The sequence below is a fragment of the Mastigoproctus giganteus genome, chromosome 4, assembly GCF_048544385.1.
Source record: "Mastigoproctus giganteus isolate SK-2022 chromosome 4, ASM4854438v1, whole genome shotgun sequence".
Classification (NCBI taxonomy): domain Eukaryota; kingdom Metazoa; phylum Arthropoda; class Arachnida; order Uropygi; family Thelyphonidae; genus Mastigoproctus; species Mastigoproctus giganteus.
This window is the reverse complement of record NC_143578.1, coordinates 48169144-48182957: the sequence shown is the minus strand read 5'-3', so window position 1 is coordinate 48182957 and position 13814 is coordinate 48169144. Positions and strand designations below refer to the sequence as shown.

Below are 13814 nucleotides of genomic sequence, written 5' to 3'. Positions count from 1 at the left end.
AATGTACTAACTGTGTGGTACTATACTCAGGATAGTGGAGAATGAAAAAGACTTGGTGGTAATTGGTGGTAGAGATGAAGTTCTCTGAGCAGTGCAGACAGGCTACCGAGACAGCTCACATGGAGTTTTGTCAATGATAAACAGGAATTTTTCTAGCAGGGATAAGGAGGTGATTATCCCTTCTGGAGACTAGGCACCTGTGAGGTGATTTACTTGAGATGTATAAGGCTTTGAACTGTTTGAGCAAGCTCAGTGCTGATGGGATTCTTCCTCTTGCATTACACACTTGAGAGGCATAAATTCAAATTGAGGAAAGATGGTTGTAGAATAAATGTATGGAAATTTGCCTTTGGCCAGCAAGTGGTTTATTGCTGGAACAAACTTTCATCTGTCATTATGGAAGTTGATATAGATTAAATAAATTCAAGGAGGAACTAGACAGACTTTTGGAGGGAATGTATAAGTGAAGAAATGGGAAGTAGTTTTTTTTTTTTGGTTGTTTGCTTTCTTGCACCCTATGCCACTGCTAACGCTAATGTTTTTGCACACATGTGCTCCATCAGTCTTCTCAGTCTTTGAAACATTCTTTAAAATCGTGTTTTTTTTTAGCACACATAGGGCCACTTCAGCATTTTCTTTGATGTCATCCACTGTAGTGAAACAACAACCCCGAAGCCCCATTTTCAATTTAGGGAACATCCAGAAGTCAAGCTGTGCAAGGTTCGGGGAGTAGGGTGGCTGCTGTATGGCTGTGATATTTTTGCACTCAAGAATTGCTGAACTGCCATCACCATCTGGCTGGGCACATTTTCATGGGGCAGGATCCAGCCATCGTTCCAGTTTTGAGGTAATCTTTGCCTCCCATTCTCATGCATGCATGTCAAAACCTCAATGTACTAAACAGCAGTAATGCTTCCCCCATTGTTGCAAATTTGTGATGCACTATTCCCTCATCGTCAGAAAAAATGAGCAGCATGACTGACATTGGATTTTGTTGTACAAGACTCCTTGGGCCACGATCGCATTTCTGTGTGCCATTCGGACGATTCCACCTTGGTCTCAGGGTCTTAGGTGAACACCCAACTCTCATCCCAGTGATCACTTTTCTTAGGAAGCTCTAATATTTTTGAACAAATCACCTGCAATGGCTTTCCTGCAGTCCATTTGATTGACTGACAGCAAACATGTAACAAACTTTACACACATGCAACACATCCCTAAATATTGCATCAGGATTGTGTGTACTGAGCCTGCAGACAGTCCAACGTCATGAGCAATCTCAACAGTCATTTGCCTATCATTTTGCATGAGTTCCTTCACTTTCGTGACATTTTTGTCATTTTGTGATGTCAAAGGCATCCACTGCGAGATTCATCTTCCAATGTTTCCTGTCCAATTTTCAACTGATTAAACCACTTGTAAACTGCTGTTTTCTTCAGTGCATCATCTCCATAAATTTCCTGTGATGTTTACAGTGTCTCTTTAGCACATTCCCCAAGTTTAAAGAAGAACTTGATGTTAGCATGTTGTTCTAACTGCAGCATTCTGCAATCAGTCAGCTATGACACATGAGTGAAGTGGTCAAGCCAGGTCCCACTTGACATGCATGTGCATCAAGGTCAACATCAGCACCCCGTGAAACATTACGGTCATAGTGCAAACCATTTAAAAACCAGCATGCGATTCTGGGAACTTTTTGAATGTACTATGTATATCACTATTTTCATCAATATGCTGTTGCCGTGGGTCATGTGTTTGTTTCTTCCATCATTACTGTTGATGAAATGTGTATGGCTGTGACCAAAAACAAAGGCTCAGTCCTCTCAGTGGACTGAGAGGACAAGACACAGATTTGCAGTGACTGAGGATTTATTTTATTTCTTTAGCATATGGCACAATACAGCACATCACAATCAGTAAAAAGGATCACAACTGTATGTCTAAATTATCGATATATTCAGTTACGTCTGGTGCCAGTAGAAAGAAATCTCTTAAGCTCCCTCTGTAGTCCCTTGAGGTACATTCTCAAGGGCATAGAGACTGAGGAAATTATTAATAACATATTATAAGAACTATTGGCAATTCCAAAAGAAGCTTGTTGGAATGCTTCCAGAATTTGCAGAAGCATTGGAATTGGTGTATACAGTGTGAAGGAGACTGCTTCAAAGGAGATTGATTTAAATAGTTGGTAAGCTTCATGATTTCCTAAATATTACTTCATTCCCTGAACTTTTTGAACACACCTCAAATATTGTATCTGTACTGTTTCTCTTTTTGACACAAATTTTTGCACATTTTACATGCAACAAATTTAAATTGATCATAACATTAATTATCTTTATTCTAGGAAGATGTTTTTCATGAAGTTATGCATATTGATACTTGGAAGAACGTTTTAAGTGAAAGCCAAAGAAAGAAATTAATGGTAAATGAGGTCTTTTTAAGTAATGCAGTTAAAAAATTTTGAGTTTGCAGAACTTAATTTTTAAAAAAAATAAACTCTAGGCAAAAGAATCTTTTCTACCAATATAAATTCTGAGGTTCTTAACCTTGATATGGAAAAATGGACTGACACATTCTTCATCTTGCCATTGAAATATAACTTCTTGAATCCCTTATGATTCTTATCTTGTAACAACCTATGTGAAATTCAGTTTACTACTAATAAAATTCATGATGTGATTAAGAGATTGTCATTCCTTATTTCCTTCTCCTGATAACATGTCAAACTTTTTTTTAAATGGCTTCATTTTATATATTAGATCTAGTCACTTGGTTCTTTAACTGTGACTTGAAATGGTTTTATTCTGGAATTATGGAAGGCTTACCAGATAATTCCAATTCTTAAAATTAAGCACTCTTTCTTACTTTAGCTGTATTGCAATTGGCGTCACAGTTTTGGAAAAAGTACTAACTGCTGTCTAAATTAACAGCTTAGATCATTCCTATGCAATTCATCTCGATCCACTATGCCATTTTGACTTCTGTAGCTTTTAATGGAATTTTTCTCACTAGGCCTCTTTCATTCTCTCCACTTTGAATGTTGCACCACCTAATTGGTATTTTATTCTGGCATTACTGCTGCCCATATCCAGTACCTTATATTTACCAATGTTAAATCTCAATTGCTACTTCTCAGCTCATTGCCTCATTTTCTAGGTCTTGCTGTAGTAATGTGTCCTGATTCTGTCATTATTATTATTATTATTATTATTATTATCAGTTTATTTCCAAAGAAATGTCCTTTTACAGCTCTCCAGCCAGAGGACACGAGTTACATGAAAAAATTGAATAAATAATGACAAAAAAATGCAGTTTGCATACTGAGTCTGGATACAATACATGATGTGATACAATACATGGCCTTAAATAGCTTCTGGTAAAGATACATAAACATAAAGATACAACATAAAAACACATGAACATATAAAACACAAACATATAAAAACACATAAAGATACAACAATGCATGGATAGAGCAGCAACACTGAGAAACCCACCTAGAGTTTGACGAGGGAATACATATCTGCAAGAGTAAAAGATCTGTAGGTTTTGTCCTTTCACAGTTTCATGAAGTCTGTGGATAACCTATTAAATATTTCAGTGGAGTTAAGTGGAAGCATATTGTCCAAGGAAGACATGCTATGCAGCTTTAGATATCTGTATCGGGGTGCATTGGTCTGGCGATGATATCCCAGATATCAGGCGAGTTCAGTTTTCCAGACAGAAGCTGAGTGAAGATAACAAGATTCCTAGAGATGATGTGATACCTCCAAGGAAACATATTTAGATTGGAGAGCAGGACAGATTTTGAGATTGTAGGCATTAGACTGGCGATCTTATTCATCCATTTTAAGATCCAGTATACCAGGGATAAGAACCTGGTTTGGTAAGATGGGGATGCAGAGGACCATATAGTTGAGGCATATAAAGGAATTGGGATTATGTAATGAAGAATATAGTTGATGATAAGATGCAGATTGTGAAAGTTGGAGATCTCCTGTTTCACTGCCCAGATTGCTGCATATGTTTTTTATCGAATGGCATTAAAATGTAGCAAGAATGTAAGGTCTTTATCCCAGATGATGCCCAAATCCTTATGCCGGGTGACTTTTTTAACTGGGGAGTTCCCTATTATGATGATCAGTGGTATTTCTCTTCTTGGTGATAGAGAGTTGTGTGGTTTTTTTTCTTTGTTAATGGAGAGCCCAATTGCATGGAAGTAATTTTCCAGTTCATGTAGCTGATGGTTGGAGCTCACAGTGGTAGACTAGAGAGATTGGGGGCATTTTGTAATAATAAAAAACTTTAAATCATCAGCATAAATGGTAAAGTTACCATGATTTGCAAGGAAGAGTTCTAAGGATGCAGCAAAGAGGGTGGTAGAGAGAACACCCCCTTGGGGAAGCCCTCTGGAGCAGAGAATTTGGTGATTCTGATTTTTGATGCATAGGGTCCTGGACTGTAGGTCACAATGAATAATTGTGGCCTACAGGTCCTGGACTGTAGGAGTTTCTTAAGAAGAACTAAAATGTGGTCAGAGATTTTGAAGTTAACTGCCTTGCCAACCTTTGTATCATCTGTAAACTTAGATAATAAGCTTGATATGCCCTCATCATATCGTTAATAAATATTATAAACAGTAAAGGGCCAAGCACTGAGGGATCCCATTAATTTAAATGATTTAGCAAATTGAGTTACGAATTTTGCTGGCTTGTGTATCTGGAAAAGTTATGAATTTTGTCTATTGGTTATTGTTAAGCTTCTGCCTGCCTTGCCAACCTTTGCATCATCTGTAAACTTAGATAATAAGCTTGATATGCCCTCATCATATCGTTAATAAATATTATAAACAGTAAAGGGCCAAGCACTGAGGGATCCCATTAATTTAAATGATTTAGCAAATTGAGTTACGAATTTTGCTGGCTTGTGTATCTGGAAAGGTTATGAATTTTGTCTATTGGTTATTGTTAATCTTCTGCCATCCTGGGTTTTGTAAAAACTAGTTATTATGCTTACTGTATATAGCATTCTGATGGACATAACGTGTGCATGAAATAACCATTATTCTGTGTGTTACTAAATGGCTTGTCATAGAACACCTCAAAAAATTATAAAACATTTTGAAAATATCTGAACTTTCATATGTAATTCTAAATTTCTGACTAAGTTTATCACAGAAATTTATGTATGCAGATAGAACATACGTTAGAATGTGATATATATTACAATTTTAAAATATATTAATGTATAGATTATATGTTTACATTTTAAACTGTTAGTCTGAGAAGAAGAAGCTCTTCATTATAATTAATTATTCATTGTGACCTTTTTTATTTTAGCAGTTACTTCCATCATTTCCTGAGAATGAGGAAGAGGAAAAAGAAAAAACAATAAGGTATATTTTAAATTATATAATACAGTGCAGTATCCTAAAACTGGCAACCACAGCTAGCCAGTTTTGGGATTTTTTTTTTTTTTTTGTTTTTGGACAATAAATCTAACCATGCATGGATTGTCAAAATAAATGTTGAAAGGTAAATGAAGAATGCATTGGCAGCTTGGCCACCTAATTTTTTTGCCAGTTTCTCAGTCTGATTAACTTAATTTTTATTAATTGTATTATATATTCTTATTTGTCTCTGGTTGTTGATCAAAATTTAGAAACTAGAAGTTCAGGCACATTGACTGAACATCTTAAAAACAAAATCACTTTGGTAATGACCACTTAAAAACATAAGCAAATAATAAAATAAAGTATTATATATCTGTTTTATTAGATATAATATAATTAATAAAATAAAATAAAGATAAGTGCACCACATGGGAAATTTTTACTAATGACATAAGGAATAAAAACAAAGCCTTTTCATATTATTTATTATTATTATTATTTTTTTTTTCTTTGAGACATGGAACCTCTCCTACTGCTGTGGCAGTAATGGAAAAGTGTCCTGCAACCATCAGGATATCTTCAATTGACGTAAAGACAAAAAGTCAATCCAATGAGGAAAACACATCATGATAGAATTTATTCAGAATGAGGGGGTCTTTGTCACTTGATAAATTGTTTGACGCCTGTATGAAACAGGTGTCAAAGTATTTACCTTGTAAGCTTGAGATATGAGATATGCCAGTTTCAGAGTTTTCAGTTTTCTGAACAATATATACAAACACCACACAAAAAATTAGTCACTTGTGGTATTTAGGGCAATATAATAGATTAAAAACATGTATCTTCTATTGTTGTTTGCTGTTCAGCACTGAAATTAAGGTATAAGTTTAACCTGTTCCCTCTATTTACAGGTATACTAGCTATGACTGAAGAAGCAAAGGTTTCTGCTTCAAATGATGAGGCACAGAAAAAACAGGCTCCTCGGTAGCCAGGTGGGCAGGAGCAGCAGTGCGTAGCACATGCTTCTTGAATAGACCCTGGTTTGAGCCCATAACCACCAAATACGGAGGATGCGGAAAGGTCAGAGAATGACGACCGCATATCCCCAGAGCAATATGGCCTTAGTTGCTAATGCTCCTAAAAACCAAATAACAAACAAACAGAAAAAACGTGGAGTGGCAAAAAGAGGTGATAGCATTTGGGAAGTCTAAAGGACATCTTGTTAAAGAAGCAGCTAATATGCTGCTGTTTCAGAAGGAACAGTAATAAGAGTTTTTACGGAATGGTGCAAGTTGAAATTAACTAGAAATCAGTAGCAGAATGGTGGTTGAAAGTGTGTGCTAAGTGATTGCTGATGAATACTGCATCTAGTAAACAAAAAAATAATTTCAAACAAGACAAGAACTGCTGCAAACAATTAACCAAGGACCCATCGGCCAGTTTCTCAGAGAATGCTGAAGAGAATTGCATAAAATAGAAATCTGTAGTGGGATCCATTGAAAAAGACAAATGCTAATAGCTGAACATAAAAAAGCCTTGCTGTGATACAGGCTAAAAGGTATAAAAACTGGACTGTTGATGATGGGAAAGCTGTGATCTGGTCTGACAAATCCAAATTTTGTTCAGCACCGAGTTTATAGGAGAAGAAATGAGACACTTCATTCATACTGTGTGCAAAGGTGTCATACAAGCTGGTGTGGCAGGTCAGTGATGCTTTGGGGTCATTAGTTATGAAGTGGATCCCCTGCTTGATTTACGCTGGTTTGTATAACCACATGAATTATGCTGGTTTGTATAATCACATGAATTATGCTGGATGATCAGGTTGATGATGATGGTGCCCTTTGCAGAAAATTTGAGGGACACTCATGATTTTGATACACCTGTATTCCAGGACAACAAATGTCCAGTTCAGGACTGCTACTATTTTAAATTGGCATACGAAATATAAGGGAATGGCAGGGCATTGAAATTGGTCAGAAGATTTAAATTTTGTAGAGAACATATGGGACTATCTTGAATGGAAAATGAAAACACAACTGCTTCCACAAAACCTGAATGAATTATGGCCCCATTGTTTTTAGAATGGCCTAATATTGATATAAACTATTTAAGGAGTCTGTTAAATCCCTAATAATGAGAAGAGAATAGTTGTGTCCCTACTACTAATACAGCGCACTCTCAATTTACTGGGATCGGATTAACCAGGACACTTCAAGATTCCAAATTAAAAAAAAAAAAAATCAACCAGAAATCATAAAATTCAAGGCGGTGTTATAGGTCATTATTGGGAGGTTAGTGTATCTGTTATCTTGCAACCCCCACTGTCTTCACACCTGCCACTCCAAAAAAAGAAGAGACTAAATATTTAGTTTGTTTTAGTGCTTCATGCTGATTGTTGTGTTCTGTCGCACTGCAAAAGGACAAATTTTGTTTTATTTATGTCAGGGATGTCGGAATTTTTTTTTTTTTTTAAAGTAACTTTTTTTTTTTTTTTTTTTTGTTTTGTTTAGAAATGGTGAAAATGATGGGCAAACTCAAGAGTTGTGTTTTCAATTAAACAAAAACTTGAAATTATTCAAAAGTTTGAAAATGGTGCATCAGTTAAATCTCTAAAGAACCATTATAATGTTGGTGACCAAACCATACACAACACTAAAAAATAAAGGGAAGCTATTAGATTTAAAATTGACATCGTAAAAAATAAAGGGAAGCATCATATTGGACAAGCGAGTAGTGCGTGGTAGGTTTTTTTTATCTATCGCCATACTTTTTACGTAGGTTACTGAACATTTTTTGATACAGTAAGTCCCCGACTTATGTAGCTTCGGACTTACGTTACGTTATTTATATATTTTTTATATGATTGAAAATTTCAGTGAAGGGGACATACATTTCGCTATAATAATGTAAAAACCCACAGAATTCGAGTATTGGTATTATAGAAAATGCAATAGGATTGAGTTTACTACCTGTTTATAATAGATTGCGCTAACAGAAAAGCCCAGTAAACCAGAAGTGCAAATTGTTTTTATTGTTTTATGGCAGTCCTCCAGAAATGTGATTTAGTAAAATGTGAGCTCGCTTGGGGTGATAATAGTGAGTTTTTGCCTAACCCTGTGAAGTTCTTTTCAGAAAATTTAATTTTGACTGTTATCATAGTGCCGACTAAGAGAATAAGTGGCAGCAGTACTAGTAAATCTCTCAAGAAAAGGAAAGCAATCGAGTGGGATTAGAAAATTAAAATAATAAGGATGTATGAAAATGGCCAAACATTAACAAGCATCATGCGGAATTCGATTTGTCAGTGGTAGCAGTGAACACAATAAAGGAGAAAGATAGAATACGAGAAGCAGTGAAGCAATCGGCACCAATGAAGTCAACTATAATAACCAAGGCTATGAAATACAAATCAGTCTTTATTATACAGTAACATGCGTTTTTTCTTCCTTTTATGTTTTCTTTTCTTATGTGCCACTCCGGCTACTTCACTGCTGTTCCCAAATAAAGTTTTTAATTGAACTAATTAAAAATATACAACGATTTTTCTATATATATATAACTAATTATGTAAAAATATATACTAATTAATTGAAAAATATATAGCTATTTTTTTTTCATTCTTTTGAGGATATTATGTGGTTTTTGTAATTTTGGCATGTCAGGGATATACAGGGGGTCCCAGTATCCGAGTATTCATTATCCAAGTCCTCGCAGAGGATTTGAAAATTAAAGAATTAAAGCTTTTCCCTTGAGAAAATTTACCAAGTACTTGAATATTTTTTCTATATATATAACTAATTATGTAAAAATGTATAACTAATTAATTGAAAAATATATAGCTATTAGTTTGAGAATGATTTTGTTCATGATTGTGCAACAAAAGTTAAGCGCAAAATTAAAGACATAACTAAATGCTACGACACAATTTTATCTGAAAAAAGAGGGGGGGAAAAACACGAATAACTCTGGATTCATTCTTTATTCGTACAACTGAAAAATAGTGTAACTTCAATAAACTTTACTTAACCTTACATTGTGCAACATATTATAAAAAAAAAAATGTCTAATAAAATAATTTTCTCATTTTTCAGTTCTTTCATCCATTTTTTGCTATTTTTGAGTACATAATAAACTTTACTATATAATATTGGTGTAGATACACCGATATTATATAGTAAAGTTTAGTAAATATAGTAAAGTAGTGTAAAAGGTATCATTTCATCTGTATCTCATATTGTGCTCATCTTTCACGACGAGTTGCCCATGTATTGCACTACCTCGAATAAGTAACACTTTACTTGCAATACCAGAGTACCTGCCCACACACACCGAAGAAAACCCAACTAGCTTTCAAACAGTACCATCTGTGTGGTGGTGCCCACAGACATAAAGTAACAAGTCTTCTCTATTAGTGAAGCGTTCTCTATTAATGAGCACAAAATGAGATATAGATGAAGTGATGCTTTTCACACTACTATCATAGTTTTTCTTTAAGAGTTGTCTATGGTGTATCTACACCAATATTATATAGATATACAATCTTAAACTCTTAAAATATTACGCCTAATTGCATTTAGTTTTATTTAAATAATAAACATTATGAAAATTTGGTCCCCGTTTTAAGTGGATTCGTTTGAAGTGGAATTTTCTGGAACCAATTTTCCTCAGATAATGAGGATCCCCTGTAGTAGCAATATTTTATTAGTCATTCCCGAGTTACATAAAACTCAACATACGTAAGAAGTCCTGGAATGTATCTCTTACATATGTTGGGGACTTACCGTATTTTTGGATTAACCGGGAAATCGATTATCCGGGATGTTTTTTTTACCATCTATCCCGGAAAATTGAGAGTCTACTGTACATGAAATGATTTGTAGTAAAGGAGGGGTTGCACATTATTAATTGAAGAATTACACAGGGGACTAAATTTTTGTCTGGTGTCTGTATACCCTATACTACTATACTGTTAGCCAATGGAACTTGCTGGGAAGTGGCAGTTAGGAATGAAATTCTCTGTCATTGTGTTTGGACACCTTTAGCACATGTTGCTTGCTTTATTTACCAAAATATTACTAACGAAAGGGTGGGTGGTAGTATCCACTGAGAATAAGTAACAATAGTCTTCTCCATTGGTGAAGAATTACTTATTCAAGGTAGTGCAATATCCGGTAACTCATGAAGGCAGTCACAATATAAGATACAATTAAATTGATGCTGTTCACACTACTACTGTAGTTTACTACTACTAACAAAAGATTGTGTGCCGACTGGGCTAGCCGGGTGGCTAAAGTACCTGCCTGGTAACCCAAAGGTCGCGGGTTTGAATCCCGCCTTGGGCCTGGATCTGCAAAAACCTTGGGAGGTGCGTTATGGCCACAGAAGCCGATGCGCCAACAACTACAAAAAAAAAAAAAAAAAAAGATTGTGTATTTATGCTGAGAGTGCTATGGTAAATTACCAAAATATTAAACAGTTATTAGCATTAGTAGAGGCATATGAAGTTTAACATACATAAGCAAGCTTATGCAGCATCAGCCAAAAAAAAAAAAAAAAAAAACACTCCCATTTCAGCCCTCCGTTCATTCGAAATACCTGTCCAGCTGAGCTTTAAATTTATTTAAGCTATCAACTTCTACAACGACAGATGGAAGTTTGTTCCAGCAATCAACCACCCGCTGGCTAAAGGCAAATTTCCGCAGATCTATCCTACATCTGTCTTTCCTCAATTTGAATTTATCCCCTCTCAGGTGATTATTCTGAGCAAGAGGAAGCATCTCATCGGCATTGAGCATGCTCAAACCATTCAAAACTTTATACACCTCTATCAGATCACCTCGCCGGTGCCTAGTCTCCAGACACTGTAATTTTCAAAACTTAAGCCTTTCTTCGTAAGAGCAACCCTTTGTTCCATTCACTAATCTTGTTGCCCTTCTCTGTACTTGTTCCAGCAGCTCTACATCCTTCTTGAAATGAGGCCTCCAGACCTGTATACAGTACTCAAGGTGTGGCCTGACCATCGCCTTATACAAGGGAATAATCACCTCCTTATCCCTGCTAGAAAAATTCCTGTATATCATTGACAAGACACCATGAGCTACTCTTGCAGCCCATCTGCACTGCTCAGAGAACTTCATATCTGCCTGCACAATTACCCCCAGGTCCTTTTCATTCTCTACAACTGTCAGTGTAGTACCACATAGTCGATACGTTGCTCTGGGGGTTACTGTTTCCCATATGTAGTACTTTACATTTGTCAATGTTAAACTTCATTTGCCACCTCTCAGCCGATCTGCTCAACCTTTCCAGATCCTGTTGCAGCAGCATAGCGTTAGTAGTGTCCTTAACAACCCTGCCAACCTTTGTATCGTCTGCAAACTTGGACATTAAGATTGATATACCATCATCAATATCATTTATAAATACAGAAAACAACAATGGACCCAATACTGAACCCTGAGGAACTCCACTAATAACATTAGTCCACGATGAGCAGTGTCCATTGATTACCACTCTCTGTCTTCTCCCCCTCAACCATCCCTTTATCCATAGCAGCAATTTGCCTCCAATGCTACACTGCTCCAATTTGTGCTGCAGTCTTCCATGTGCAACAGTATCAAAAGCCTTTCTAAGATCCAAATATATAATATCAAAGTTATTCCCTGCATCCATTTTTTGTGACTGCATCATAGTATCCAATCAAATTGTTCAGGCAAGACTTTCCCTTAACAAAACCATGCTGTGTCTGAGCTATAACTGAAGTCTTGTCTAGATGATCCTGCAGTGCTTCTTTAACCAGTGCTTCCATTAATTTTCCTGGAACAGAAGTTAAACAGAAGTTTTTTATGTTTATCCTCAACAATTTCTCCTCCACTTTCCTTTCAGTTATTACAAAATCATCTAGCTCACTGCCAGAGTTTACTTCACCTCTGGCATTCGCCTTCCTGAATAACTCCTCACGTGTGAATGCAGATGCAAAATACTCGTTGAGTTAGTTAGCCACCTGAGCAGGATCCTCAACTGTTGAACCATCAATATCCAGTGGGCCAATCTGATTCATCCCTTTCCTTCTAGAGTTTACGTAGGTAAAGAACTCCTTGCTGTTTTTCTTTGCATCCTTTGCCAAGGATTTCTCATAATCTGCCTTTGCCTGCCTCATCTCCTTTGTGACTTGGTTACAGACCAGCTTATATCTATCATAGGCTTCCATGTCACCCATTAATTTTTATGTATCCCATGCATTTTTCTTCTCTGCCATATGTCTCAGTTCATCTGACATCCATTTAGGCCTAAACCTTGAACAATGTTTCTTAGTTGGTATGTAAAGCCTAGTAGCTTCCAAGATAAGTTCTTTGAATGCTTCCCATTTTGAATTTGCTGTTGGTAACATCATCAGTTGGTCCCACTGTATAGAATTTAAATACTGTCTTAGACCATCATAGTCACCTTTACGAAAGCAAAAACCCTTCCCTTAACCCCTGATGGCAGTTACCTCTTTGAGTAGATCCAACTTCAGCACACTGATCACTGTCACCTAGTGGTTCCTTTATCTGCAGATTCTTAATGCATGAAGAATCACTACTGATAATCAGATCAAGAGTATTACTCCCTCTAGTTGCTTCCCGAACATGCTGATGTAGAAAACAATCATCCAATAAATCCACAAAAGCCTTGCTAGTGTGTGAGTGACCAACCCACAAATTCCAGTCAATATCTGGGAAATTAAAATCCTCCATTATAAGACTCTCTGATTTACTGGCCCACTTTGATTTACTATTTCCCTGTACAGCTTCTTATTATACTTATCAGAATCATTAGGCCTATAGCACACTCCTACTCTCAATTTTGATCTCCCAATGCTTATGTCACACCAAACTGACTCGACACTGCACCGTCCAGCGATGTCAACTGGCTTCACTTCCTTGGATTTTTTGTGTTTCTTAACTAATAGCATAACTCCCTTCCTGTCCTGTCTATCCTTTAGGTACACATTGTACTCCCCAAATTACAGTTCTGCATTCCTTATATCTGTGTGACACCACGTCTCTGAAATCCCAACAATATCTGCCTTTGATGTTTTGAGCAATACCTCAAATTCATTAAATTTATTTACCAAACTCCTAACATTGGTGTACACACAAGTATACATGCACCTTTTCCTATTCTTAGCTACCCTAACATTGACCATGTAATTAAAAGGCAAAAGTAATGGCTAAATAAGTACCTAGTGAAAGTCTACTGATGTGCAATTAGCCATCAAGAAGACTTTGTTTTTGCATTACCAATCGATGCAAGTAATCTGGCTCCCATATTTAGAAGACAACAGGAATTTATTTCCAGAAAAAAATATTCAGAATAGAAATTCGTTTAACCTGTCTTGTGGTTTTCATGTTATTAATAGAAGCCTAGTCATTAG

General features: G+C 36.2%; 1 protein-coding gene across 1 annotated transcript in view; it reads left to right on the top strand.

Moving 5' to 3' along the window:
* The first annotated feature begins 745 nt into the window (after window positions 1-745).
* LOC150086699 (uncharacterized) overlaps window positions 746-13814 on the top strand; it is a 143983-nt gene continuing 130914 nt past the window's right edge. The window contains exons 1-3 of the mRNA XM_090372232.1: window positions 746-847; window positions 2348-2444; window positions 6307-6379. Of these exons, the coding sequence (XP_090228358.1) occupies window positions 746-847; window positions 2348-2444; window positions 6307-6379 (272 nt within the window). The remainder of the gene's footprint in view (window positions 848-2347; window positions 2445-6306; window positions 6380-13814) is intronic.